A 25,268-nucleotide genomic window follows, 5' to 3' on the forward strand; every position below is an offset into this window, starting at 1 on the left:
CTAAGACTTTGTCGACATCCGTTGTAAGCAATTCTAATTTAATGAAGCATCTCACACACGCATCTAAAGCTAGTGGCCAAAAACACTGATACCTCCACCACAGATGATAGCTCGCCATCCACTAGCAAAGAAGGACTCGGAACAAAGTCCTCCAAGCAGCAAAGATCTTTTTGCCTCAAAACAAAAACCTATGACAAAGGCTGAAGTCAACCATACTGTAGGTCTGTCGATGTGCAATATCTTGAATTTCCCCTTGGGGATCAATAAAGTATCTATCTATCTATCTATCTATCTATCTATCTAATAAATATTGAAAGTTATGTAGCCTACAAACACCTGTCTGTTGTACTCATTTCAACTGGCTGCTCAAAACTGCTCAAAAAATCCAAAATCTTTGACATATAGCAACTTTTTTTTTGTAACAGTAACGCAAATAGTTACTTTCCCTGGTAACGAGTTACTCTTATCATAGAGTAATTCAGTTACTAACTCAGTTACTTTTTGGAACAAGTAGTGAGTAAATATAACTAATTACTTTTTTAAAGTAACGTTCCCAACACTGGTAATGGAGAACACTAAAGACTATAGTTATAGCCTTTAATAAATGTGTTACATTATACACTTTAATTATAAATTAACAAATAAACACAGATAGAAAACACATACAGGAGCATTTCATACAATAAATAAACAATTCAAAACATAAAAGTTGATATTAATATATATATAATTGTTAATAATACCCCTCCCCCCACCTTAAAAAAAATAAATAAACAGGTGTAGTGTCCAGCTAAGATGTATGCACAACTGAATGTTCATGTTGTTTATGTGCCCGTCCTGGCCAAGTTTTTTGATGGTGGTGACCTGAAGCCACAGGGCTGCCAACTTTTCAAAAAACCTTGGAGTGAGATTTGGTGGGGCCAACCAAAATTTTGCTGCGGAAATGTTTGTTTGGCTCATTCAGCATTATTACCATACAGTAAAAAAAAACATACATCAGTGGTTCTCAGGTGTAGGGACCAGGGTCCCAGAGTTTAATTAACATTGGTATCAAAGGGATCTACTACTAGGACCTCGGCCTGAACCTGCGTTCATCTGATGCTGTGTCGTCCTAAGGGTGTTTTGTAAGAATTTAAGAAATGTTTGTAAATTTCAACGTTTAAATGCATCAATCAGGTGCACTTTCAAAATAAATTCAGAGGTCAGACTTGCTTATTTTTATGGAAATATTTGTGCTGTAGCCTAAGCTATTTTGCACTTCAGAATTATAACCATGCACACACAGGTGGAATAGTTATGGTGATATTGCAATAAGTTCACAACCACAAAACATATATGCTACATTTCACAGTTCAGAAATGTTCAAAAATGTGTGTACATTTCAGCACTCCATGAAATAATGCAGAAGTGGTCACCTGTGTTATTCAGCTAGTTCATTTAAGATAATATATTGGTCATTGTAATGGCCATAGCCTATAGCCTACATGCTCTTCCTTTTTCAGGATGTACCCATATCTGGGAACATATGATGTGAATGTTTGCATATGGCTTATGTCAGGCTTTATATCAATATTTGTGTCTCATTATTTGATTTTCTTCATATTTTTGCATTAATGTCACTCGGAAGCATGCCAATAGAAATATATTCATTTATCTGTGTAAGTGGGATTGGCTGGAACCTGACAATATAAGAACCATGATAGTGGGATAATCTATGGCTGAGCAATTTACAAAAATGTATGTACTGACAAATAGTTTACATTAGAATACATTATAATTTCACCCCAATGAGACTATGTAGAAATGTGTTGCAATTTCAAAACCGGATTACTCAGGAACCACTTATTGCACAGAGGCATGCTTTATATCCTCGTATTCGGTACGGTTTGCTGTTTATTGTGATATGGGGTTTGCCACGTGTTGTGTTAAGGGTTAGTGAGATATTTAACCGAGAGTAATGGGTGTGCACTGTGTGCAAAATGCAAATATGATTAGCCTAAATTGCATGTCGGTTCAATGTTAATTTTCTCGCGAACCATTTATCACAGCAACTTGGCGCTAATATCATTGGAAAGCTTAGATTTCGCTCGTTCACATGAAGAGTGATATATATCGGTTTAGTTTAGTTGAACCTCATCTGCCAGCAGGGATGGATTACTGCACGGGCCTACCGGGCCCAGGCCCAGGGGCCCAAGAGGTCAGGGGGCCCTGAAGCCCAAGCCTTTGCATGGAATCATTGCCTCAATATCACGAATTTCCCCTTGGGGATCAATAAAGTATCTATCTATTTATCTATCTATCTATCTATCTATCTAACAAATCAGGATGTAGGCTATGAATCTGATTGAATTTAGTATTGGCCATCCCCAAAATGCACCAGAATACAGGAAATCACATCAAAAAATTCAAAATTTTCTGGGGGATGACCCCCAAACCCCCCCCTCCCACATATACGACAATTAGTGGGGGGCCCTTAATACATCTGGGCCCAGGGGCCCGAAAGTTCATAATCCGCCCATGTCTGCCAGGTATTTGACCTACCAGGTTGACGCTTCAGCGTGAAAAATACTCAATAATACTCACAGCATACCTGAAGCCGGGGAAATGCGGGGGAAATGCGCCTGGGATGGCTTCTGAAGTAGCATCGCAAATGAGAGAAAATTTAGAAAATTCCACAGACAGGGGGTGCTCTTGAACCCTCTCACCGTCTCTGAAAGCATAACTAGTCGATCAGTGGCTCAACAGGTAGATCTATAGATAGGCTAAACTCATTTTTCAGGCATCTGATCGACCGGGTTGACACTTCAGCGTGAGAAATCGTGGGTGTGGTGTGTGAGCGTGTGAAACTAATTAAATGTATGTGTCTCACGGCCAATGCGTGAGAGTTGGCAGCTCTGAAGCCAGCCTACCGGCTCTCCAGACGTAGCTTTGAGCTGCTGCTGGAGAGGCTGCCCCGCAAGAAGCAGCATGGGTGGAGCCATGAGATGGAGGTGTTGGTCACGGAGCCTCATACAGGGTAACGGCAGACGTCTTCGCCATGCCAATACCGACCATTTGCAGAGTTGTACACGACGTGGTGGAGGAGATGATGACCATTCTTCATGATGTCATCCATTTCCCCCGAGCAGACCAGCTGGTCGAAGTTGGAGATGGCTTTGCTCTCCGAGTTCGTAGTGAGGTCTTCAAGTCAGCGGTTGGCGCCATAGATGGCTGCCATGTGAGGGTCCGTCCGAAAATGTAGCTGCAGATGTGCGAGAGTGCTGCTGTCAGTCTCTGTAAATAAAACCATTATGAAACAAAATTCAAATGATTCAGTGACTTTTAATCGATTAACATAACAAGTTCTGATGCACCTACATTACAATCAAGAGCAAAACACACAATAAAGTTTCATTCAATTAAAATGTATTCACAAGTCTCTCAAAGAGACACAAGTAGCGGTCTGCCCTGTCTGTGGCTGCCCTCTCCCTCTCCTCCTCTCTGGCCACTGTCTCTCTCTCCCTCTCTCCCTCTCTCTCTGTCTGCTCCTGCACAATATCAAGCAGGCTGCCCCTGGACCTCTTCCTCTACTGGGTGGCTGTGGCGGTAGTAGGAGGAGGGGGAGAGACTGGTGTCATGACCACACCGCCTGTAGTGGGGATCAGGTTTGCCGCCACTACCAGGGGTGGACTGATGGCATGCTGCCCCTGGAGTGCGGCATCCATCTGGGTGTACCACTGCCAGTTGGCAGCGGTCACCTCCTCAGCCTCTACCCCTTTCCCTGTTGGTGGATCCCTTAGCTCCTGAAAATGTATTGTAACCAATTTAATTGAGTATTTTTGTGTCCACCACATACACATTGTTGTCTCTTAGTTTCGCATTCATTAAAGCTGTGAAGCTAAAGAGTGTCAGTAGAAGAAATGGGTTTATGGGTTTCTACAAATCAGACACATAGAAGGATTACCTTGTATTTCTCCTTCAAATTGTTCCACTTCTTTCTGGCCTGTTAAATGGTGAGAACCCAGAAGTGGACACAAAAACTCTGGGGAGAATAACAGTAGGCCATACCTAACCAGCAATAACTGACTAATATGTATAAAATGTGTAGACCTATTGTAGTATTGCGACTTAAGATCTTGAATGATAATCCTCAGTAAACCACTTTGGAATTAAAGTGTGTGCAAAACGATAAATATGTATGCCTAGAACTACTTCCATCCATTTTTGGAGGAGTTCCTCCGGCCAGTGAACAGCTTCTCATTATCCGCTTGCCACTCAATCAGTGGCTTCTCCTGGTTTCTTCATTGGTCCCTGAGTAAAAATATACAAGTAGATTAATCACATAATTACATACATGTGAAACTAAATTAAACCTAATTTTAAACGTTAATCGTGTTTTTCGGATAAGAGGAACGTTTCGACACCGCACGCAGACGTTAACGTTAAGTTAGGCTAACGTTATGGCATAGCCTACCGTTGTGTTAAAGACCACACATTAACGTATACTTCCGAATAACAGTGCAGTTTACATTATTACATTATTATTATAACGTTTGATCACAAAACAATAACACAAATTAACTTACAGTTGTGCGGTTGCTCTTCAGGTGACCCTCCTGCTGTCACTACAGCTGACATCCTTGATAAAGCCAACGATTCGAGAACACTTCCGGGAATGTTATGCGTTCTTGAATAAATGCGAACTTGTAAATTGGAACAGTACTTCGGCGGTGATTGATGACGTTTCAGAACGATTTTCAAGTTCATGAGAACACAAGTATAGAAAAGAACGCATATTGAGAAAAGCCCACTGTGTGTGTGTGTGTGTATATAAGACGTTAATGGCCATGAGGGCTCTGCATGTGCAGTCATACTTGCGTAATTACGAGGACACACATTGTACATAGCCTACTGATACATTTACATGTTAGAACGTATTGTATTTCATTTACTTATACTTAATTCATTTCCCCTTTTGTATGGGTTTATTTCAGAACCACCCAACAAAGTATTTCAACTCAACTTAAATAAAGAAGAATACTTGGAATTGGTGGTAGTCGTCTCATTCAAGACATTCAAGTTTAGCAGTCCTGACCGACTGGCTGTAGCACTTCAAATTACCTCCGGATCAGAATATTTATACAGTCATTTAAATTAGTCTTCCTACATTTCACAGAGTGTCTGTGAACTTTCAGAAGTAGTTCATGACTTTCTTCTTCACTATGGTATGAAAATAGTCTGTTACTCGCTGTTACAACTGTAGGCTACAATGGTCGCAATACAGAAATATGCGCGTGTTAGTTTAGTTAGAGATTAGGCTATCGTTATTATTATTATTATTATTTTACCTTACGTTACCTACACCAAAGCTGAATAAAATTATGCAAGATCAAAGTAACCTAAGGTAGCTTATGGCTCTGATGGTCTGCGATTTTTGTTTTTAGATCATTTCAAACAAATCATTACTCTAACGTGACGGCATCACCTTTGATGGACATTAATTTCCTTTCGTCTATATTTGACGATGAGGGATTAACATGAATGTCTATCTGACGGACCCCCACGTCGGAAAACAACGCAGAAGGTAGGCTACCCCTATCTCGTTGGAATTTGACGCCAAGGACCCTTGACCATGCGTCAGACGTTTGACGAGTAGGGAGAGACTGTATAGGTGCCAACCCATGTCTGTAACCACTGCACTATCTTCTTTCACAAGAAAATGGTGTTTGCAGGTAAACGTATAGTTTATAGTTCTGAACGTCATATTCACGAAAATTCTGTTTACTAACAAATGGACGGATTGTATGTGTTCACTGAACCAAGATTATGAAAATAAAACACAACTTTTAAATCTAAAACTTAATCTGAACAGATAGTAGTGCCGAAACCTTTCAGAATTCTTCAATTTCTGCTGACGAAAAAACGAATGTCCGCCATGTTTTTTGTGCACGTGAGCAACGTCTTTTTGTTGTTATGTGACAGGGTGTGAATAGCTCAGCTGTGTGGCCAAGGCTATTCGTTACTTACTGCCCTTTATGCCTCTTGGCATATAGGGCAGCAACAAAAGTTTTCCACTCTAGTCTATCCTGGGCGAGTCGTTGAATGGTGCCCCATGAGTGGTTTAGGCTCTGCGTCTCCTTCTCCACAGTTCTTCTCCATGTGTTCTTCGGTCTTCCTCTCTTTCTTTTCCCCTCTGGCGTCCAATGTAGAGCTATTCTTGTAATGTCAGTAGGATCTTTTCTCAAAACATGTCCTATCCATTTCCACCTTCTTTTCATGAGGATGGTCTCGATGCATTCTTGTTGACATTTCTGATACAGTTCTTCATTTGAGATTGTGTTTGGCCAATATATGTGAAGTATTCGTCTTAAACTTTTGGTGTGGAAGGTTGACAGACTGTTGAGGTCCCTTTTTACCATTCTCCAGCATTCAGAGCCATACAAAAGGGTGGATAAAACACAGCTCTGATACAATTTGAGTTTGGTCTTTGTAGAGTATCGTTGTGAGCGCCATATATTATTCAGTATGTAAAATGCATTTCTTGCCTTATTGAGACGGTTCTTAATGTCTTGATCTGTGCCCCCCTCATGGCTAATGGTACTGCCCAAATATGTGAATTCATTAGTTTTGGGGGTCTCTTCTCCATTGACTTCAATTGGTGAGGGGTTTGGAATGTTTAGAGTTAAAACTTCAGACTTCTTATGGTTGATCTTTAAGCCAATCTTCTGACCAAAGACACTAAGGCGGGATGTTTTCTCCTGCATGTGTCGATGAGTATGTGAGAGAAGAGCCAGATCATCCGCATAGTCTAGATCCTCAAGTGATGAGAAGAGTGTCCATCGAATGCCTGTATTTTGGTCTTTGGTTGTTTGCCTCATCACCCAGTCAATGGCAATGTTGAAGAGCAGTGCTGACATTACACATCCTTGCCTCACACCTGTTTTAACTTGGAATTGTTGAGGACTATTTCCAACCCTGCAGGTGAAGTTGTTGTAGAAGCTTTTAATCACAAGAACTATTTCCTCAGGGATCCCGTACTGACGTAACATCTGCCAAAGGCTGTCACGATGAATCGAATCAAAAGCTTTTTCGAAGTCAATGAAGTTTATATATAATTCCCTTTGCCATTCTGTGCATTGCTCAATGATGTTACGCAAGGTAAAAATCTGTTCTATGCAACCTCTGCCTTTTCTGAAGCCAGCTTGTTCCTTTCTAAGATATTTATCTACAGCACCTGTTATTCTTTCAAGAATAATCTTTGCCAGGATCTTGCTTGGTATAGATAAAAGAGTGATTCCACGCCAATTGCTACATTGTCTTAGAGAGCCTCGCTTTGGTATTTTGATGATGATTCCTTCTGACCAGTCATCAGGTATTTTCTTATCCTCCCATATAGAAGTGAAAAGTGGTTGGAGAATTGTTGCTGCTAGGTTTGGATCTGCCTTGAAGAGCTCTGCATTGAGTTTATCAGAACCAGGGCTTTTCCTGTTTTTTAGGGATTTAATAGCTGTAATAATTTCAATTTTGGTTGGTGGTTCACTGTTGATATCCAAGTCTGCTTCTGCGTCTTGAAAATTAGCTTGTATTGTTGGTGGTGGTCTATTCAGGACCTCGCTAAAATGCTCTGCCCATCTAGCTTCTTGATCTTCTTCAGCTGTAAGAAGCTTTCCCTGCTTATCTTCAATTGGTATATCAGAAGTCCCCTTGTATTTGCCGCTAATAATCTTGGTTATTTTATACACCTTTCCCTGCTCTCCCTTAGTGGCTGCTTCTTCTGCTTGCTTTGCAAGGTCATTTATAAATTTCCGCTTGTCGGCTCGCGTCTTTCTCTTTACAGCCCTGTTTGCATCTTGGTATTGAGTTTTGTATCTCTCCTTTAGCCTTTCTGATTTTGCTTCCATGACTTTCTTCTTTGCCCTCCTACGTACTTCAATAGCTTGCCATGTATCATCAGTTATCCATTCCTTTCTATCTTTCTTCTTGAAGCCCAAACATTTTTTACTGGTTTCTACATATGCTTTTTTTACTTGTTCCCATTTGACGTTAATTTCACCTGTGTTTATGTCTGTATCTTGCTGTGTATCACCTTGGTCAAATAGTGCTTGGAATCTATTCTTTAGTTGTAAGATAAAGGAGTTCTTTACTTTAGGATCTTGTAATTTTTCAGTGTCAAAATTCTGATTTCCTGCCTGTCTTTTACCAGTTTTCCTTAACCTTACTTTTAGTATTGCTAACACAAGGTGGTGGTCACTGGCAACATCTGCTCCCCGCATTACCCTTACATCCAACAGTGAGCGTCTCCAAGTACCATTAATCATCAAGTGATCTATTTGGTTCCTGTCTCTCCCATTAGGGGAATGCCAAGTCAATTTGTGTATCTCTTTGTGTGGGAATAGGGTACCTCCAATTACGAGGTCATAATTGGCACAAAATTCCACTAATCTTTCGCCATTTTCATTCATGATTCCACAGCCTTGTCCTCCCATGGCTCTGTCATAACCAGTATTGTCATTTCCGACTTTTGCGTTCATATCCCCCATCACTATCTTCATGTCATGGCCTGGTGTGTTGTTAAGCTCAGCTTGAAGTTGTTCGTAAAATATGTCTTTTAGTTCTTCATCACTGTCGTTTGTCGGAGCATAACACTGAAAGATGGTCGTGTTGATCTGTTTTCCTTTTAGCCTGATCCTTATAAGCCTGCTGTTGATAGGCTATTCGTACCAGGGGAGTAAATAGACACTCCATTATTTTTTATACCGGTGGTAACACTTTCTATGAAGGTTGTATTTATAATGCCCTATGAATGCATTCATAATGTTTTTAAGGTGTCTATAAAGCATTGTAATGCTCATTATTACCATCTATATGTATTCACAAGTCGTCATAACCAACTTCATGATGCATTATAACAGCTAATTATGAATGATTATAATTTTAATCTAAATAATTCATTATAAATATGTCAAGATCTGCCTACTCACTTGTCAGTTTTATGATGCATCATAACTACTTTGCTTTGTTAAATGCGTATAGTAATGCATAAAGAGTTTTGACTTCTACTGTAGTCCTATATATCTATAGCTATAAGTATATGTAACAAAGTTATAATAATTTATACATCTCCCTATAGCACACAATTATAAACAGCTATGCAATATCATAAGTGTTATTTGTCAGCTCTAAGTAAAGTGACAAGAATATGACCCTATTATCCTACAATGAAATGAGGGCCTGGACAGTAAAGACAAAAGGAATGCATTTAGTTCACTTTATTTTCATTTAAACCAAAGGTCTATTTTGATTCGAACAATCTTTCATAATGACCCAAGATAGATTTCAGTGGCATTGTGAGTTTTATTCCAATAATATCCACCACCACAAAATATAGGATCGTGTCGTGCCACTTTTTCGGCCTGTCTCATTGTGTTTGTGTAATGTGCTCAGAGCATTGATAATCAGTCTGATTATGTGTGTTAGTTTAAATGAAAATAAAGTGAACTAAATGCATTCCTTTTGTCTTTACTGTCCAGGCTCTCATTTCATTGTACCTCATATTTGTTTATAATAACCTTATATCTATTTATAACAACACCTCATTTGCTCTACTTTACCTAAAGCTGACAAATAACACCTATGACATTAACATAGTCATTTATAATATTGTGCATATGGGGTAAAGATGCTAGACTCGGTACTTAGTTCATTGCACCCTTTAATTACTCAGTGAACTTATATCTGTCAATAATAGGGTCATATTCTTGTCACTTTACTTAGAGCTGACAAATAACACTTATGATATTGCATAGCTGTTTATAATTCTGTTCTGTACGGAGATGTATAAATTATTATAACTTTATTACATATACTTATAACTATAGATATATATAGGACTACAGTAGATGTCAAAACTCTTTATGCATCACAATACGCATTTAACAAAGCAAAGTAGTTATGATGCATCATAAAACTGATAAGTGAGTAGGCAGATCTTGACATATTTATAATGCATTATTCAGATTAAAATTATAATCATTCATAATTAGCTGTCATAATGCATCATGAAGTTGGTTATGACGACTTGTGAATACATATAGATGGTAATAATGAGCATTACAATGCTTTATAGACACCTTATAAAACATTATGAATGCATTCATAGGGCGTTATAAATACAACCTTCATAGAAAGTGTTACCCCGGTTTTTAGTCAACTTTAGCAGAGGTGCCAATAATTCTGGAGGGTACTGTAAGTATGAAGTATAGTTTATTAGTATTGTTGGTATGGAATTTCCTTTTTTATTTCTCATACAGTTAGATTAATGTGACAAATTGGACACCAATTTTCTGGGAAGGGAAACGTGATGCTCTGATAATGAGCCAAACACAAACCCATCATTAGGAGAGCAGTTTGAGCGATAGGCTGCCTGCTGGAAGAGGTCCTCTCTCTCTGTTGTATCTCTCTCAGGTGACTGGAGCAGAAGGGTCTTAGCAGAGAGTTCAACAGTCAATTTACACAGGAAAACAGCTCACCCATCCTCCCTACACACACACACACACACACAATTTACACAGGGAAACATTTCACCCATCCTCCCTACACACACACACACAATTTACACAGGGAAACATCTCACCCCTCCTCCCTACACACACACACACACACACACAATTTACACAGGGAAACATCTCACCCCTCCTCCCTACACACACAAACACACACAATTTACACAGGGCAATATCTCACTCCTCCCTACACACACACAATTTACACAGGGAAACATCTCACCCATCCTCCCTACACACACACACACACACACATTCTCCCTCTCGCTTTCTGCACTTTCCTCATTAACCCTGGGTGACTGACAACCCTCTACCTATAGGAGGTCTAGAAACATCGATCTATCGCAAACCTTCTAGCAGAAATACCCTCATCAGAGTAGATAGCCATCACCCCAAACAACTCATTAAAAATATTCCCATTGGCCAATTTTTACGGCTTAGAAGAAATTGTAGTAGCGATGCCGAGTTTGATGAACGAGCCAGATCAACGCAACGAGCACACCTGGCTAAAACCAAACGTGCCTCAAAGACTTCTCCACAGAATTCTCTCATATTGGTGGCAAAATAAAGCATGTCATTAAGAAACACCGGCAAGTCTTGCAGAGCGATCCAGCTCTTAAAGATATATGCGCAGAACCGCAGCGTATTTCTTTTAAGCATCCTCGCTGTGGGTCAAACTAAACACCCCCTTAAACTACACATTGCAGAACACAAACCAGCAAATTAGAACCGTAATATGAACTAGTATGCAATTGCGATACATTACATGTATGTACAAGCTAATCATGGTTCCAATGCGTCCCTAAAATGTTGGGGTATTGAAAAAATCCTACCCTCCCAACGAGGGGGAGACATAGTGAAGAGAGTCTACTACAACCCTACAAAGAGAGGCTTTCCGGATTTTCACTCTCAACACAGTGGAACCTAATTGTCTTAATGAGGAACTTGGCCTCTCACACTATGAGGCACCTGTATAAATGTTGGGTCTGTATATATATACTTTTATACTTATACATGTACCTCTTCTTCTCTGAAAGGGTTGAATATTATAACTATATATACTGTATATATAACATGTCCTTCTCTAATTATGACCGCCGCGCAGCGAAGCGTATAGGTTTAGTCAGAATGTTTTTTTTTTCGTTTTTTTTTTTTTCTTTTTCGCATGCCCAAATTTCCGTCAATGAGTCCCGGGACACTGAAAGACCGGGGTACACGAAACTTGGTGGGCATGTAACCCCACATGGATAGCATGGAACCATCGTTTTTCGTTTTGATCTGTACCCCCCCCCCCCCCCCGCTGGATTGGACCCCCCGAAAGGAGGGTAGGGCAGACACAGTTTTCTGTGAATATCTCGAAAACCGTAGGGTTTAGGAGGACCATTTTTTTTGTATGTTGATCTCAAAGGGCCATGTCAACCCATTCCATAACCACTCATTTCATGTATAGCGCCACCTAGTTAAACACAAAAAAGTAAAAATGAGGTGTTGTAATTGAAGGTATCTGTGACCTACCATAGTCAAAACTGCACGAAATTGGAAGTGTAGGATCAGTATGACACCCTCTGTATGCACGCCAAATTTTGTGGAATTCCGTTCATGGGGGGCCACACAATAAATGAATTTATGTTACTATACACCAACTGGCATGTAGGTGGCCGGAGACAGTTTTCTGTGAATATCTCGAGAACCGTAGGGCCTAGGAGGTCCACCTTTTTTATGTATGTTGGTCTTAAGGGGGCATGTCAACCCATCCCATTACCACTTATTTCATGTATAGCGCCACCTAGTTAAAAATTAAAAAGCAAAAAATTAGGTGTTTTCATCACAATATCTCTGGCTGACAAGGTCAAAACTGCACGAAATTAAAAGTTTAGGATCATTATCACACCCTCCGAATGCATGCCAAGTTTTGTGTACTTTCGTTCATGGGGGGCCTTACAATAAAATAATTTATGTGTACATTTAGTGACGTACACCAACAAGGATTCCCGGGACACTGAAAGACCGGGGTACACAAAACTTGGTGGGCATGTACCCCCACATGGATAGCATGGAACCGTCATTTTTCATTTTGATCTGTAGCCCCCCCGCTGGACTGGACCCCCCGAAAGGAGGGTAGGGCAGACACAGTTCTCTGTGAATATCTTGAGAACTGTAGGGCCTAGGATGACCATTTTTTTCCGTATGTTTGCCTCCAGGGGTCATGTTAACCCATTTCATGTGCACACATGTGCACAAACAGATACACATACACACACACATACATTCACAGTAATCATACGTATGACACATACTCACACAGTAGACATATGTACGCTTGCATGCACAGGCACATACGCAGGCACACACACAAGCACGCACACACACACACACACACCCACACACACACACACACACTTACACACACACACACCCACACACATAACATAAACATAACACAAACAATCAAGAATTTCTCAGAATTATGAACAGGCAAGATGGAGGTGGGGTTGTATAAAATTAATTTTTTCATGTGAAATCTATGAACTAATCATGTTTTGGTACTTGTTGTCTAGCAGATACCAGTGAGAATTGAGTGTGGATAATGCAATTTAGTGAGACAGTTAGAATCATATAGGCCTTTCAGCGTGATTTCTTTTTGTGGAAAAAATGTGCTGGACTGGGCGGCGGTCATATTTTGTACCGCTCTGCGGTACATCTAGTTTCACTTGACATTGATGTGACAAGTCCACACAGACCAGCACTTGAACATATAGAGTAATACTAGTGTGATGAGTCCACACCAAGCACTTGAACACAGAGTAATACTAGTGTCCACACCAAGCACTTGAACACAGAGTAATACTAGTGTGATGAGTCCACACCAAGCACTTGAACACAGAGTAATACTAGTGTGATGAGTCCACACCAAGCACTTGAACACAGAGTAATACTAGTGTGATGAGTCCACACCAAGCACTTGAACACAGAGTAATACTAGTGTGCCGTGCTGTCTGATGATCCCAGCCCATGGTTCTTCAGGAGAACGGAAAAGGGAATGTGTGATTCAAGCTTAGTGACCTTTCTTTAAAAAATACCTCTAATGGGTAATGGTTATTTTCCATACCACCTAAGCGTGTGAAATTATTCTGCAGTGTTTGGTGGTTGTGCCTCCCAGTCTCCCTGCGTTTTCTCTCTTTGTAGTGTGTGCTCTGACGTCCAGGGCCGTAGACGTGCCGGCCACAGTCCAAACCTGACAGTAATCACCATAAGAGCCCCTGCAGCTGCAATCAGTTGCTTTTCTTTCCCACTGTCCTGGAGAATCACATCAGCCGCTGTGTTATTTTAACAAACAGGTCACTGATTATTGCTCACCTACCCAATCACAGAGTATTATCGTAAAGCTGTTACATAAATACAGAGTTATTGTTGTTTTTTTTGTTAGTGTGAATAATCCAATTTTACATCTTGTCTACCTTCAATACAACCTCCATGGCCATCGCTTTTATTTTGCGGTAAGTGTCCCCTGAATAACAATGACTGCTGTGTTGTTCACCTCAAAGGCTTTAGCAGACAAGGCAGCATAGCTTTCTATATGTAAATCAAGTTTCAAGGCCAAATATACTTGCGTATACAAGGAATTTGGTCGGGGAGCAGTGAGGGGTGTCTGGGATTGAACTGGCAACCCTTCGGTTCCAAGTCTGAAGCCCTAACCAGTAGTCCACAACTGCCCCATCTATCTGCCCCACGACTGCCACGTATATCTATGAGGAAGTGGGAGACAAGGTGGCATCTAGCTTTCTATATCTATGAGGAGGTGGGAGATCACGCCCCCATAAGACTATCAGGTTTGCGTTTGTTTATTCCAGTGAACAGAAATGTGTAGAAAAACTTCTAGTCATTGGCTTAGTTATTCTGTATGTGTTTGTGTGTGTGTGTGTGTGTGCCTGCATGTGTGTATTGTTGAATGCTTGGAACATTAGTCTTTCATCTACAAGAGGCTATAACCTGAAATGAGTTGAGTGATGCGTCCATCTCATGAGTCATTATCGTGGCCTAGGGCACACACACACACACACACACACACACACACACTATCGTGGCCTAGGGCAACCAGACAGTGATGGAGGACGGAGGCGTGAAATGAACAATAACGAGGGTTTATTTTATAAACCACAACGAAAATGAACGATAACAACACTACACTAATGTATAAGCAGGTAGTAGTCAGTTCTCAGTAATGTGGTGCGGGCGTGTGTTGGATGTAGGAAATGTAGCGTATGCATGTTGTATGTTACATCACAGGAAATATAAACTAAATGGAGCAGCGGTAGCCGGCACAGCAAGCAGCAAGCAGCACAGCGACAGAACAGTGGGACCGAGAACCAGAAGTAGCCGCGATCTAGGCGACCCCGCCCACCTCATCAGTCCTAATTGGGGTGACACATGCAGACCGTTACAGACAAGGCCTGGCGGCCGTCACAGTCATAATCTTCTCCCACAAAGCAATAACTGACATAAGTGCAGGAAGTAGTCCCAACAAGGAGAGCTGCAGTGGGATAACGGGATATTAACATTCATTATTAACTCTCAATTATTTTAATGACTGTGACTGTTCAGGTTGAATTAAATATAAGTCATTTGAGGCAGAGATAAAAGGGCAGACAGAGAGAATGGGCAAAGGACAAGAAAAGAAGGGAGAGGTGGAACAAAACTCTTCCACAATGCCAGTTCCTGTGCCCGTTAAATCATTTGAAAATGATGTCTCTCTCTCTTGATGCAGCTGAGGAGCTGTTTGGTGAACTTTGTGTGGTTTGAATGCTCTATCCCGAGTGGCTGGTCACTTAAATGTAGCCAGAAATGAGGTCCTTCACCATAGGCCAGCTCTCTCCCTCCCAAACTCTGTCCCGACCCTGCTCAGTCTCACTGGGCAACTAAAAATATAGTCCACAGTGTTGCTTGACATTTTAATTAGCTAATTCAGCAGCCAATCAAATGACCCCACTCCCTTCCATTCTCCTGAAGAAACTTGTTGATTTGCTGGAATAGTGTACGGCTCCACCCACCCGAGCCACTGTGCATGAACACCACACTGCACACAAAGAACAGATGACTAGAAAACAGTGATGTCAGAATGGAGGACTACACCTTTAAGGTGGCCACAACATCAGCGACATCAACATCACGTCTCTGGCCGAGACACCAACCGAGGGCGGTCTGGTAGGAGGCAGTAAAATCCCAGGCCAAGGATGATGGCATACGGACTTGGCAGAAGCGGCCATCCCTCCGTGCAGGGCTTTTAGGGACACGGGCGCACATCAGACAGGGCCTCAGTCTTGTTCTGGAGGTGTTTAGGCTGTAGCTTTGCACATGATAATCTTAAAGTTCAGCCTCTACTTTGTGGTCATGTTCCAGACCCAGAAAACAAGCACACAAAGACTTCGCTGTGACGGGGTTTTGGACCCACGGCGGCTCTCTCTCTCTCTGTAAAAGTCTTCTGGGTGGAGAACCCTTAAAACTAAGGCCTTGTGTTCCTATGTATACACTAGAGGTCTGGGTAATGGTGATTTATATTACATTAGGTGTGTTTCATAGTTCATTTGACAAGACACGTCATTTAATTGAACAGGAATGGTTGTCTTTTTTTTTACTTAACATGAAATATGTTGTATAGTATGATTCTGAAGTTCAGATTATGTTGGATTTCATTACTTTGGATCAGCTTATTTTCATTACTTTAAATCAGCTTTCATGAAGTACAGTGGCAGCTTTTGTGTATATAACCTTATACTAACTAGGACATTGTTGTGACGAGACTGCAATTCACATGGTTTTTCAAGTTATAGACAAGGGTCCGTGCATGATTCGTTAATTTGATATTCAATCAAGAATCCAAAATCAAAATGACTGGTTATTTCATTGTTTGTTTAATGAATGTGATACAAACAAACGAATAAGCAGTTGTAAAGGTGTCGGCACTATGGAGACACGGACACAGCGAATAGGTTTAAAAGCCCGGAGAACTCGGAGAAACTTTAATCACCGTAAACTTAGCTCGCATGACAGTTTAAAGGTCCACACAAGTCGCGCCAGCGAACGTCATCAGAACACGACACAGTAAACAGTACACAACGACTCAGCAGGTAAAAGCGCAGGCTGTGACTGCAACAATACCATTCAAGTGAACACATAGTGGCTGGCTGTGAATTATGTACAACGTGGTGCCCCATCACAGTACTCATTTGAATTAATCATGTGTTATCATGTGGCATTTTGTAAGCCTATGATTGAAAGGATTCTTGGGAAAATAGCTGCTTTAAAGCCACACAATGGACAATTTACCTTAAAATAAAACCTTCAAACACATTTTGATGCCACACAACAGAGAAACACAGAATACAGTGTCTGACATTGCCATTGCATGCCTGGGACACTTGATAGTATAGTATAGTGTGTCACGTTTTTGATCAGGTAGAATCATGACCACTTAGTTGGTTTTATGAACTAGGTACTTTCCAGTTGTGTTTGTTTCATGTTTACTAGTTTTGTGTTCCTGGTCAAAAATGGCCGCTGCATTATAAATGTTGTTATAAATCACATATATTATCATCTAATGTTGTGCTAGACCTTTGTATAAACTTGTGTTCTATTAGATATAACCAGATTTGAACTTCCATTTGCTATTTATGGCCTACAGGCCTCATTGACCTGAACTCATGCCAGTCAGAAAGGGGAAAATTCTATTGGGGAAAGGTTCCAGTGGGGGCTGGCATAGAAGCAAAGAGGGGGAGTGAGGTGTGTGTGTGTGTGTTTTAATGTACATAAGCACACATACTGTCCATCTGATCAATAACTATGTGCCTGGACTCAATTTCTATACACTGACCATTTTCTCACCCTTTAACTTCTATTGGCCGGTCATTTTTGACCAGAATTGTGGTTCTAAAGTTAAATAAAACACTCAAATTGTTATGAAAATGATCAACATTTGTTTTGTGTGTTCAGATGCCCTGTGTTAACAAAGTCATGTTTGTCGTTATGGTATGCAGTGCAAAAAGCTCTTTTGCATCTAACATTCAGTCATTGGGCTTTTCCGTGTTCCCAGTGTCATAGTGTCTGTAGTCTCTGTAGACACTTGGACAATATTTAATAACACCATAGCTTGCATTTGTGTGTCTCCTCTACAGTGATGCAGATTTCGTTTGTAAATTGAAATACAGGGATTCGGTGGCTATGATGCTGTGGGGTAGATTTACTAGCGCAGTTTGCGCTGCGTCTGTTTATGCGAGTTCTGTATTAGCGCACATTGTGCTTCCTCATTGTGCACAGTATTTATTAAACCAGCAGCTCATCCCGCAATTTACGAGCGTCCACAACTAACTAATTTTTCATTGTTTTTTTCTTTCAGTGTTTTCATTCCTGTTACACATAAATACCCTTCGAGTTGAATAAATGGATATTTTCAGTCAAGTTCTTTCTTTGTACCCTTTATGAAAGTTACATCTTAGTACAAAAACATATTAGGCATATAACAACAGAGAAGCAGGTGGCAAAGCCAGCTTGGTCCACATAAAATCCACCTCCTAGGTGTGTGTGTGTGTGGGTGGGTGGGTGTGCATGCATGTCTCTGTGTATAGAAGTCCTGTGTGTGTGTACGTGTGTGTATTGCAACCATGTCCCATGAGCATAATTCTCTCCTGGTCCAGCCATAGTTCATCTGCTCTCTATTTACACCCTTCCCAACCTGGAGTCATCCTGTGAGTGAAAAATCTACTTCCTGTGAGTGAAAATCTACATGTGTACATCTAAAGTCTTCCTGTGCATGATAATCTACAATCCCTGGCAAACATTATGGAATCACCACTCTAGGATGTTCATTCAGCTGTTTTATTTTTTTAGAAAAAAAGACAAATCACAGATGTGCCTCAGAACTATTTTTATGCAACAGATGAACATTCTGGCTGTGTAAAACAGCTCAAACTAAAGACAATTTATTTTTCAGATCATGTAGAGGAACGAAATATGGAATCACTCACTCCTGAGGAAAACATTATGGAATCACAAACCTAAAACATCAAAAACCTATTAGTACTACCTATTAGTACTTTGTTGCACCTCTTCTGGCTTTTATAATGGGCATAAGCAGAGGCATAGACTTCGCTAATGTAGAACAGTACTCTTCATCAATCAGGTTTCAACTTTGTCAAATAGCAGTTGACAGATCAGATTTACAGGATGATGCCTTCTCATGCACCATTTTCTTTAGTTTCCACCATAAATGTTCAATGGGATTGGGATCCATGTTGTTTGCTGGTCATGCCACCGAATATGTCTTTCCTGAAGACAGGTTTTAACGTTCTTTGCTCTATGGCAAGATACATTATCATCCTGGAAAATTACTTCCTCATCACCAAAACTCCTTTGATTGATGGAAAGAGAAAAGTCTCCAAAATCTTTCATTGGAACTGCTTTAAATAAAAGTTCCAGCATCATCTCTTTGCCCATTGCAGATTTGTGATTCAGTCCATGATTGCTTCTCCTTAGCCCACTGTAAAGGACATATAAAGGACAAATCTAAAGAATGACTGCCTGAAGAAAACAGGACAAGTTTCCACAGTTACTGATCAACTGGGGTTGCATGTCAGGAACAAGACCAGGGGAGATGGCAGTCATTGCCTGCCAGAAAATGACAAGCGTACATTGAAATTCTGAATGTATGGCACCATCCTGTAAAGCCGATCGATCCACTTTTATTTGTCAAAGTGGAAACCTGATTGATGAAATACACTGTTCTACATGAGTGAAGTGAAGAGAATTCAAGCTGTTATGGAAGCCAGAAGAGGCGCAGCAAAGTACCAATTATGATTGATTTAGGGGTTTGTGATTTCATCATCTTCTTCCTCAGGATTGAGTGCCTCCATACTGTATGTTTTCCTTCTGCAGATCTGGAAAATAAATTGATCCTGAATTACTACAATCTGTTGTTATTTTTATTTTAGCTATATCTATATTTAACAAAGTCAGAATGTTCATCAGTTAATTAAATAAAAAAATAGTTGAGGCAAATCTGCGATTTGTCTTTTTTCTAAAGAATAAAACAGCTGAATGAGCTTCCTCCAAGAGTGGTGATTCCATCATTTGTCATGGTGTCTGTGGCCTTCCTGTGAGTGATAATCCACATTTGCTCTCTGTCCAGGAGCTCTGAACAGAGACCACAACTGGCAGCCTTCAAATAATAGTTCACAATGCAAACCAATGCTTTGCCATTTATAGGTGTGTGTGTGTGTGTGTGTGTTTGCATTTATACAGTATGTATGTAGCAAAGCCCTTAAATATGATAATAGGCACACATGAACTTGCTCTAATCTTAGGCTGTGTGTGTGTGTGTGTGTGTGTGTGTGTACTGTGCATGTGTCAATGTCATATTTATCTGTTTCAAATAAGCAGAGAGTCAAGCTATAAGAGTCAAGCTGACCTATGCATAGGATGCAAGGTTCATCACCCTGAGAGATTTAGAGACCTTTGATCAATCTGTACAATTACTGTAGGTACATAGGTCCATCGATGCAGGCTGGTCAATACAATGGAATCAATTTGCCCTCTGTGTGTGTGTGTGTGTGTGTGTGTGTGTGTGTGTCAGTGAGTGAGACAGAGTGTGTTAGAGTGTGTGTGTGTGGCTCTGTTGTGCTGTGCTCTCAGTAATCTCTCAGTATCTTGATATGTTCATGTTTTAATTGGAGCTTCACTCGTAACTCTTGGGGCTAGTCCATTAACTTGAGTGTTTACATGGGTGAAGAGAAGCTAGTGCATAGGTCGTCATCACTCCCTCGGCCACCTCCAAGGCCATTCATAGCCATGTGACACACCCAAAGGCACTGTGCGGTCCAACACCTGTGATGAACGTAAGCAAAAAGCTAACCAGCCACACTCTTCTTTTTCAGCTTGAAATGCCCTTACTCTGCTAACATTGCCACAGCTTTAGCTATTTCTGCATCCTTTCTATACCTTTTGAAAAATATATTCAAGTTACAAGCAGGTAACCTTTGTCCTTGTGTTGCCCTTGGCATGTGGGAAACTGCTGTGCCACCAAGCATCAAAAACATACGCATGATAATATATCATACTGAGCAAAATGTCATCAATCAAATGTGCACAGATCTGCAAATGCATGCGAGTCTATTCTTCAGAGAGAGACAGAGGGGGAGAAAGATAGACAGAGTGCAAGAGAGGAAGAGAGAAACTGAGAGAGAGAGTGAAAAAAAGAAAAGAGTGACAAGGAAAACAGTGAAAGAGAAAAACAAGATAAAAAGAAGAATATAGATAGAAAAACAGATAGATAGATAGATGGACAGATCAGACAGATAGAGAGAGAGAATACATTGGCTCACAGTCCTCCACATGTGCTGATAGTGGTTTGAGGTTTGAGAGCCATCATCATCATCATCATCATCATCATCATCATCTGAAATGCCCACTCAGCCCAGTCCATGCCAGCTGAGCGTCCGTAAGCCACGCACTCTCGCTCGCAGGCACACGGCCGCAGATCAGCAAGAAGGGCGAGGTGGGGGACGGGTAGGGGGAGGGGCTCTGCCAGGGGGGGAAACCTGAGGGGGAGGCGGCAGGCTTCCGATTGGCGACGGCGGTGCTGGGGGCGGGGGAAGGCAGGCCGAGGTGGGAGGGAGCTCTCTGATTGGTGGAGGTGTGTAAGGGGGTGGGGTGATGGTGTTTGGGGGAGGCGTGGAGGGCAAGGGGGGGAGGGTGGAAGTGGGCGTCGGTGGGGTGCAGGGGCTTGGGGGCAGCTTGCCCTGGGGGGCAGGGGGGCTGTAGGCGTGGGGGAGGGTGTAGACCGGGGTGGAGGGGTGGTTGTAGACCACCGGATAGCGAGGTGGAGGGTAGCTCTTCACCCTGCTGAAACTGATGCAGCGACCCTGCAAGAGAACACAAAGAGGAGACAGGTCAACATCTCCTACCCATTAACCAGAACCTACATCTCCTACCCATTAACCAGAACCTACATCTCCTACCCATTAACCAGAACCTACATCTCCTACCCATTAACCAGAACCTACTAGTACACTAGCCATTGCCATCTAGTGTACAGGTGTTCACTGGTGTACTAGCCATTATTATCCATTAACAAGTAGTCCACTAGAGCACTAGCCATTACTGTCCATTAACCAGAAGTCTACTAGTCCACTAGCTACTTATTAACCAGAAGCCTACTAGTTCACTAGCTACTCATTAACCAGAAGCCCACTAGTCCACTAGCTACTCATTAACCAGAAGCCCACTAGTCCACTAGCTACTCATTAACCAGAAGCCTACTAGTTCACTAGCTACTCATTAACCACTTGTACACTAGCTACTAGGGGTGTGAATCTCTCATGTAAAAGACGATACGATTCACATCTAGATACATGGGCACGATTCGATACAAGAAAAGATACATGTTCATAAAAAACGATTCAGTACGATTCGATGCGATGCAATTCGATGCAGTTCGATGCAGTTGAAGAATGGAAAGCATTCTGAAAGATTTTTTATAATTTGCTTAAGGTGCACATTAATTTTATATTATCAATTATCATGGTCATGTCAATTAGGCAAATACAAATGTGTGAATATGATTATCTAAACTGAGGTTTGTATCATATACTATATTGAAATTAAAAAAAGAATAGTCTATGATTATCTAAACTGAGGTTTGTATCATATACTATATTGAAATTAAAAAAAGAATAGTCATTTCAGCCAAATACAACATAAAAAATACATTTTTATAGACTTTATAGATTTTCTAGAGTTATATCTGATTGTTTTCAAGGAGCTGTAGCCTATTGTTGAGGTAAGACAATACCAAAATAAAATCAAGTCTGAGTGAATATGAGCAAAATAATAATAATTTGTAGCCTACATCGTTTTAGCAGCAAAGGTCAAATTATTCTTTAACTTTAAGGAAATCCCTTCATCAAACGTAAGGCTACTCTACAGACTATCGTTTCCATTTAGGAATGCTATAGTAAGTGTTTAATTTCGCGCTAGATTTTGACAAACAAATGAGTAAAAACTGTCAAACACCGACAGAGTGCGAGTTGTCACGTGCTTAAGTTGCAGTAGATGTATGGGTAATGAAGTCCTTTGACTACTTTGGGCAATGAGTGTAGCCCAAAACGAACTTCATTACCCACAAATCCGTACCACGTGTAGTTTCAAAACAGGAAGTGGGATGAACGCGCTGCTTGCAACGTAAATCAGAGTCTGAGCGAGCAGAAAAGGTTATGAACCGATTTGTAACAAGTAAATCGATATAACGACCGGTTCATTTCAGTTTTATTTCGATACGGGGCTTCACATATCGATGTAGCCGTATCTTACACGTTAAAAACGGATACCGATACGTATCGGTTAATCTTTACACCCCTACTAGCTACTCATTAACCAGAAGCCCACTAGTACACTACCCATTGCCATCTACTGACTTGTCCGCTTCCACTTCCACTTGCCCCCACTGTCCACTAACCAGCACTTCACCAGTGCAGTAGTCATTACTGTCTCTTTACCAGGAGTCCACTAATATGCTAAACATCACGCCCGTCCACTGACTAGAAGTCCACTGGTTAGTACAATATGGACCAGTGTTGTGATCAAGTCACTAGCAGCTATTCCTCGAGTCCGAGTCCAGATTCGGGTCTCCAGTGTTCAAGTCCGAGTCAAGTCCAAGTCATTAAAAAAAAGCCTAATGCCTAATGACATGAGTCCTCGTCTCAATTTCCGAGTTTGCATGGTCTGAATGTACGAGTCCGAGTCCAAGTTCGAGTCATTCAGTGCTCAAGTCCAAGTCAAGTCACGAGTCTCTAAATTTAGCTCATGACTCCGACTCGAGTCCGAGTCCTGGACTCAAGTACTACAACACTGATATGGACTGACTGACTCTAACATTTCTCCACGATTATCAGCTAGCTTGCTGGCAAATAAGCCAAGCTGAGCAGCAAAGGATCATCATCTACATCACCACACCTAGATCATCACATCATCGTGATAGGGATTTTTTTTGTGATAAAGCACAACTTTGTCATTCAAAGCTAATTATTTCATGGACCCCTTAGATATGGGTAATGGACCCAACTGAGAACCACTGCACTAGTACACAAACCATTACATCCATCATTTTACTAGAAGTCCACTGGTTAGTAAGTGGGTTAAATGCAGACAAACAATAAATCTTGCACCGACGTCAGTCAGAATTTTCCGATGATGAGTTTCATAATTGTGGTTGAGCTCAGACGCAGTGTGGCGTACTCTTCAAGAGCACAGTAGGCAGTAAGTAGGGCCTCTGTTTAGTAGTAGTTTACAGCTGACACGTTATAAATTGCGATCTCATTGGGATTATAAATCTTTTCTGTTGTGGGGAAAAACATCCCCCCTTCCTCTTGACACTGGCAGCTCTGTCTGTTTCCTTTTCTCTCTTTCTCTTAAGTGCATCCCTGTGTCTGTGCTCGGCTAGCCCAGGGGAGGGGGTGCAGGCTAGGCTAGCCCGGCCCTGAGCCTTAATGTCTTTAGCAGACAGGAGAGCACATTCCAGGAGGTGGAGGCAACGTGAGTGCTCAGTGTGGCTCTGGGCCTCAGAGTCGCCATGCAGAGAGGACCGTACCGCACTGTCCAGCATCACCACTATCACCGATCATCATGGACCGTACACTCGCTTATACACACATCCATTTCAGGCTACTACACGCTAGCCCAGCTCCTTAACCACTATACTACCACCGCCCCACACACACACACACACACACACACTACTGCACGCTAGCCCAGCTCCTTAACCAATACACTACCACTGCCCCCCCCCCCCCCACACACACACACACTACTGCACACTAGACCAGCTCCTTAACCACTACACTACCACTGCCCCACACAGACACACACACACACACACACACACACACACACTACTGCATGCTAGACCAGCTCCTTAACCACTACACTACCACTGCCCCCCCCCAACACACACACTACTGCACACTAGACCAGCTCCTTAACCACTACACTACTACTGCCCCACACACACACACACACACACACAGTACTGCATGCTAGACCAGCTCCTTAACCACTACACTACCACCACCCCTCTCTGCCACTACCTGTGTCTCTCTCCATCTTCCTCCCGCTCTCTCTCCCACTGTCTCCTTCTGTCTCTGTCCATACTTCCTCTACTGCCATAACTTCTTTCACATACAGCCTTATGTGCCGTCATGGAAACCTCTCTCTCTACCTTCACCACTGTTTCCTCATCTATCTCTTTCTCTACCTCCACCACTGTTTCCTCATCTCTCTTTCTCTACCTCCACCTCTGTCTCCTTCTTACTCTTTCTCTCCTTTCACCTCTGTTGCTCTCTCTCTCTCTCTTTCTCTCTCTCCGTCTGTCGGCGTGCCCTTATTAAAAGCAGCTGATGTTTAATGCCAGCTCTCTCTCCAAAGCAAGAGATTTTCCACTGGCTTTAAAATGTGGGACAGGGGGATTGTGGGAAAGATTTGGAGACAGAAAGGGCACACATTCTCCACAAAGTGCATGCTGGGGGATTTGGAGACAGAAAGGGTACACATTCTCCACAAACTGCATGCTGGGAGGCAGACAGCCTTGGGACAGGCGCGTGTGCGGTGCCACTTTGGCAGCGTTAGGCGTCAAACTGATGCAAACTAAAGAGTCTCAGCAGCTCAGAAACAGCATGAGGGAGGAGA

The 25,268-nt window shown here is 41.7% G+C and overlaps 1 protein-coding gene across 1 annotated transcript in view; it reads right to left on the reverse strand.

Annotated features, from left to right (window-relative positions):
• Positions 1-3,566: 3,566 nt before the first annotated feature.
• Positions 3,567-25,268, reverse strand: part of LOC143123495 (anthrax toxin receptor 1-like) — a 62,420-nt gene continuing 40,718 nt past the window's right edge. Inside the window, exons 17-19 of the mRNA XM_076284948.1 lie at positions 21,078-21,451; positions 11,843-11,924; positions 3,567-3,782 (exon numbers count right to left, since the gene is read on the reverse strand). Coding sequence (XP_076141063.1) covers positions 3,567-3,782; positions 11,843-11,924; positions 21,078-21,451 — 672 coding nt within the window. The remainder of the gene's footprint in view (positions 3,783-11,842; positions 11,925-21,077; positions 21,452-25,268) is intronic.

This window comes from Alosa pseudoharengus, unplaced genomic scaffold (genome assembly GCF_046254945.1).
Source record: "Alosa pseudoharengus isolate Yale_2024_CS ecotype anadromous, Long Island Sound unplaced genomic scaffold, YU_APseudo_1.1 YU_APseudo_1.1_scf_14, whole genome shotgun sequence".
Classification (NCBI taxonomy): domain Eukaryota; kingdom Metazoa; phylum Chordata; class Actinopteri; order Clupeiformes; family Clupeidae; genus Alosa; species Alosa pseudoharengus.